The 6086-nt window shown below is 45.8% G+C and overlaps 1 protein-coding gene across 1 annotated transcript; it reads left to right on the top strand.

Moving 5' to 3' along the window:
* The first annotated feature begins 226 nt into the window (after positions 1–226).
* Positions 227–4671, top strand: LOC137047069 (uncharacterized). Its single transcript, XM_067424610.1, has 3 exons — positions 227–464; positions 3834–4364; positions 4460–4671. The coding sequence occupies exons 1-3, from the start codon at positions 320–322 to the stop codon at positions 4555–4557; spliced, it is 774 nt and encodes a 257-aa protein (XP_067280711.1). The 5' UTR covers positions 227–319; the 3' UTR covers positions 4558–4671.
* Positions 4672–6086: the final 1415 nt, after the last annotated feature.

Here is a 6086-nt window from a genome sequence, read left to right on the forward strand (position 1 = left end):
ATATATTCACACAGAGAGAGAAAAGTAATTTTAAATTGTAAAAATATTTCCCAATATTGTTTTTGCTGTATTTTGGATCACATACATTTAAGACAGAAATATACAAAAGATGGATAAATTCGCGTCATTGGCCTCAGCTTCGCGCTCGACTGGCCATGATGTGTGACGTCACAGGCGCGGCAGTTCTGATCGTGACGTCACAGACGGACAGTGCTTATAACCCGATCGCGCTGAGCAAGTTGAGTTCGGCGAATATCAGAGAGAAAAATCTGCACGAAGTGTCACACACACCTGAAGTCTCCCGGTAAGCAGTTGTAAAATGTCGTCTACAGTAGCGAGACCTGAGGAGATGGAGAGCAGCGACGAAGAGTTCGTGGATGCGTTTGAGTATTTACCTGAGGAGAGCAATCCCAGCACCAGCGCATCAGATCCGGCGGAAAACAGCTCGCAGGACAGCCCAACAGGTGAGGGATGGATTAACACACATCAACACCGAGTAACGGGTACAGAAATAATACAGGGGACACCTGGGTGCGTCGAGAAAAAGTTGGCAGGAGCGCTCTTTTAGTAAAAATAGAGTTTGGTTCAAAATAGCAGCCGAGGGAGTATTTTGTTGCCATAACAACAGCCGCAACAAGAGAAACAGAGAAACCCGCAGCGTAATTCAAAAACACTACTTAATGTGGGACGAAATGTACTTTTAAGACTTTTTCAGTCGAGAATGTACTTTAAATCTCAAACCTGAGTTTATTTCTAAAGAGAGCGCATATTTGAATATTTGATTAGGCGTTTTCGGAGTTCTGCGATCCAGTCGATCAGCGGCGCTCATCGCTCGTTTACCCCGGGGAGAGCAGCCTTTCCTCGGCTTGACCTTCTGACGTCTGCCGCTGACTCTGCTGTCTCTGTAGTGGTTAAACATGACATATAATTCGTCAAATCTTTGGTCTCATGGATCTATATTTTTTTCCCCTGGCAAATCTTTAGGCTGAGGGCAAAGTGAAGTTTCATTACTTTATGTTTAAGCTATTTAACTTTACGTTACTCTTGTTGCCCACTAGCGCTGACTTTATGTTTGACTGAATTGTTTGCTTTATTTCTTCTTATACCTTTTACTCGTACTTTTATAATGGCTATAATACATAAACTGACATTTTAAAAAAGAGAGAGTTGTGTTTTATTACAGTGATAATATGCACACTTGTCTGAAAGCACATATTAATGTGTTTAATGTTTTAAATATAAACGAAAAGAGGCAGGGTTGTGTTTGATGCCCGTCTAGGGAGAGGGCCCTTTGAAATCCCATAAAAAGTTGTTGTTTTTTTAGCCTAATTCGAATTAATTGGCTCCTCCAATTGATGTCATTATTGATTTAAAAATATATTGCTAACACCAACTGAGAGAATGCTTGTTGCTGTAAGTAAATTATGGGCCAGGCCAGCTAACGTCAGGTTGCCAACATTAACCAGTTTCAGAAACAGCCAGTGACACAGCAGCAGTAGCAGCACTGGCCAGTCCTGGCTGCTGTCCTGGAGATGAGGCTGAGAGCAGAAATGAGGAAACACAAGGTGAGATCATTGCTCAAAGGGCGAGCTCCCCCCTTGCTTCCTAATTGTAAGCTGTTTACCTTAAATAAGTAAGCCTTTTGATTCAATGTGTGTGCTATTGCCTAGTGCTATTGGAGTGGTGGAACGCGTGGCAGCACAGTGGAAAGCTACTAGCCCTACTATTGCTTATAATGTGTGATATATTCTCAAACTCCTTAATAAATGATCTGCCTATATTTCTGCACATGTAGATGTGCCTACTAATATAACTGTTCTCAAGCTCACACAGGTAATATTGATTTGAGCAATATCACAGCAGATCTCATCACTGATTTCACAAACAAAAAGACTCGTCAGTGGGCATTCTGGGATGTAGATTACATCTCATTTGACTTTATTTTATTTTTATAGTTGACATTTTTTTTAATTATGGCAGGATTAGCTTATTTGATTCGTTTCTGAGGGTACAGTTGTCTCGTGTTCTCCTGTTCAAAAATAAAAGTTTTTAATTTAAAACTTGCATTAGTATCATGGATCAAAATGACAAACCCGATGTAGACTAAGGTTTAAAGGTATTTGAGCACAAAAATATATTTAAACACTATTTATACTTGTTTATATTCAAATAATTAAAATAAAATCATTCAAAATTGAGTTTTCATTTTGCTAACCCGCACCGTACGATGGCATGTGTAGGGGCCGACTGACATTGAGAGTATACGGGGCCCAGAGTTTGGTGCTACGCCCCTGCGGCCATTTTAATGCTGTCTCTATCGCAGAATCTGACGTTCCGAAGCGCGAAACTTAAATCAGCGAACTCAAGACACATAACGACACTCAGAACGCATTATTCATTACACTACAGCATCGCACACAATATAACTCACATTTATCATTTATTAAGGGCTGAAATGTTGCACGCATATGTAACAAGCAAAGTATTTATCATAATAATGTTTGAAAATATCAGCTCTACTGTTATATGGGGCAAGGTACTTTTGGTTTGTTAACTGTGCTTATAATAATAGATTTTATTTATAATAGATTTTATTTATAATGCACTTTTCATTCCGAAGAATCTCAAAGTGCAACAAGGGGGGGGGGGGGGGGAATAACAACAAAAAATGAATAACAAGTAAAAATATAGAATACTACTACAAACAATCAACCAACACAGAAAACAGAACAGAAAACAGAGCTGATGGTGAACAGAAACAGAGCTGATGGTGAACAGAAAACAGCTGATGGTGGAAGTCTCTGTTAGCTCCGCAGCACACTGTGGTCCACTCCATGTTTCAGATTTCTCCCAGCGGCAGTGTACCGATGACATCGCCGAGGCAGGACAGCTGAAGACCAGATGATGGGTCTTCATGACGATTCAAACGATGGGGATCGCCGCAGCACCATGCAGGAGGCAGAACATTTTTTCGGGCACTTCTGTGGACACACCGGGGTCGGCGCAGAAGTCCAAGCCGCTCCACGGCCGCAATGCAGGACGGAACAGCGGCGCAGCCGAGAAGCGGAACATCCCAACATCATGCCGGACGCCGATTACGATGGCCCAGATGACGCTAGCCCGGTGCAAACTTCAGCCACCATGCAGCTTAAGCCCAAGGGAGTCCACCAGTGAGCAGTCGCGGCGAGAAACATCAAATGTCCTCCAAACCAGAACCAACCAACCGCAGCAATTCAAACATAAACATTAGAAGCGGTGGAAAACGGCGAAACGAGGAACAACGTCCTCTCAGTGGCTGCCAGCAATCAGCAACAGCCCCAATTGTAGCTCTGACTGTTAGACTAGTCACAAACATAAGGAAATAAAATAAAATCTAAATCTAATAGTACATTAACATGATCATTTGTGGGTGGAGAAGCGGCGAACAGACGACGCCAGCGTCCTTCGTTTTATAGAAACTGAAGAACAAAGAATGCGCATCAGGTGAGTTTTAATTCGAATAAAACCAAGCGGCTGGAGGCGTATCGTGTGGGCGGAGCTCAAAAGTCAGGTGCGCACATTCACTTCACAACAGACGTGAATTTGCATCATGAGAGGGGCTTCTGCCAGGCGGCTGAATGTCTATTCGCGTCTTTGCATTGACGTAAATCACTTGCGCGTAACGCTTCATTCGCGTCAGGTGTGAACGCACCTTGATGGTTTATCAGCGGTAAATATGTTCTAGTCATGTTTGTACATGATTAGTTCATGATTTATAATAACTCATGACTGAAGTGTTACATTAATCATCAAGCTGTAATCTGTGCTAATAAAACATGTTTCTAAACTTGCAGAAAAAACCACTAAATGGAGGAAAGTGAGGAAGGTGGTGAAACGAAGCTTCCAAACCGTCACGAACAGAGTGTGTGCTCTTGTGAAGCGTGAGTCTGCAGCAGCCACGGATCCACTCGAGACCGAGGCAGCGCGTGATGATGCTCAGCCATCGCCGAGCGCTTCTGTTTGCTTTATCACCTTGGAAGAATATATTGAAATGAAAGGCTCTTCCATGAAGGAAAAAGATGCGAGAATCATCATGAGGCGACTCTTTGAGACTCTCAAAACCTCCTGGGATCTTGGGGTTTACCCGCCAATCTATGTGCATGAAATAACCATCGACCCCAACACACTCCAGATCAATATAATTGACCCAAATACTCGGGCACCAAGGCAGCCATTGAAGAATATGACAGAATTTCAGCAAGCTTTACTCGAAGCCTGGTTTAATCGGTGGGAAAAATTAAAGTACGCAGAATCATATTTCAACGTGATGTACGCGCTGGTCGACAACATCAAGCGCCCGTTTTGGAAAAGGCGCGTGTCCTTTGGTGAGATGAATAACAATAAAGATAATGAATGTTAGTCATAGTAACACATTACCGTACCTCATGACTAATCTGCTTTCCTCTAATCTCGTTCACAGAATGCTCCTTTCTTCTCTGGCGACTGGCAATACAGCGAAGGTCTGAACTGGAGACAACCTTGCAGGACGTTTTAAATGATCCCTGGTTCAGCCGATGATCAGTTAAGGAGAATTTTAAGAGCTCTTCCTTTACTCCACTGATCCACACACAATTACAAACAGATTCAACAACAGGCAATAATCATTTGTCAAAGGGGGAGTGGCGTCAGTTAAGGGGGAGTGGCCTCAGTTAAGGGGGAGTGGCGTCAGTTAAGGGGGAGTGGCATCAGTTAAGGGGGAGTGACGTCAGTTAAGGGGGAGTGGCATTTGTTAAGGGGGAGTGGTGTCAGTTAAGGGGGAGTGGCATCAGTTAAGGGGGAGTGACGTCAGTTAAGGGGGAGTGGCATTTGTTAAGGGGGAGTGGCGTCAGTTAAGGGGGAGTGGCATCAGTTAAGGGGGAGTGATGTCAGTTAAGGGGGAGTGGCGTCAGTTAAGGGGGAGTGGCATCAGTTAAGGGGGAGTGACGTCAGTTAAGGGGGAGTGGCGTCAGTTAAGGGGGAGTGGCATCAGTTAAGGGGGAGTGACGTCAGTTAAGGGGGAGTGGTGTCAGTTAAGGGGGAGTGGTATCAGTTAAGGGGGAGTGGCATAAGTTAAGGGGGAGTGGTATCAGTTAAGGGGGAGTGGTGTCAGTTAAGGGTGAGTGGTGTCAGTTAAGGGGGAGTGGCATCAATTAAGGGGGAGTGGCATCAGTTAAGGGGGAATGGTATTAATTAAAGGGGCAATGTAAAAAAAGCGCCAATGGGGCCCGGATGGCAGTGCATTTCCTTTTTTCTTTTCCTCTCTCTTCTCCCTCTTCTCTGTCACTCCTCGTGCTTCCGTCTCCTTTCTCTCGCCTCGTCTGTTCCGACTCACAGGTGTTGCAGATGCCGTGACTGGAGCGGTGTGGAGCTACTTCTCGTGAGTGCCCTTGACCTGTGGGAGGTGTGGGGGTTAGTCACATTCGTGGGCGTGGGTGGGTGGTGATCCGTTGCGGTGTAATTAGTAGTTTTTTTGGGTGGGGGGGTAGGGGGTTTAGGGGTTAGTCACGTACGTGGGGGGGGATACGTTGCGGTGTAATTTGTTTAGATTGTTTGTTTGTTTTTTGGGGGGGGGGGTTCGGGGTTAGTTATGTTCGTGGGGGGGTTGGGATCCGTTGTGGCGTAATACGCCGTTTTTTTGGGGGGAGGGGGGGTGTTCGGGTTAGTCACGTTCATGGGGGGGGGGTTTGGGATCCGTTGTGGTGTAATTCGTGTTTCTGGGGGAGGGGGGGGGGTGTTGCAGGTGTTAGTCAAGTTCGTGAGAGGGGGGGGGGTTGGGATCCGTCGTGGTGTAATTCGTGTTTCCGGGGGGGGGGGGGGGGTTGTAATGGGGCATTGTTGGGTGGTGTTTGTGTGTGGGGAGGGTGTTGGGTGGTGTTTGTGTGTGGAGAGTGTGTTGGGTGGTGTTTGTGTGGGGGGAGGGTGCTGGGTGGTGTTTGTGTGGGGGGAGGGTGCTGGGTGGTGTTTGTGGGTGGGGAACCCCCAACTCTCACACCCTCACCCGCTCACAGGCCGGAGGTGCTTATGGGACGGCGCTGTACACTCCCAGTCATGGCGTCCGCAGCATTCGG

This window comes from Pseudorasbora parva, chromosome 18, assembly GCF_024679245.1.
Source record: "Pseudorasbora parva isolate DD20220531a chromosome 18, ASM2467924v1, whole genome shotgun sequence".
Classification (NCBI taxonomy): Eukaryota; Metazoa; Chordata; class Actinopteri; order Cypriniformes; family Gobionidae; genus Pseudorasbora; species Pseudorasbora parva.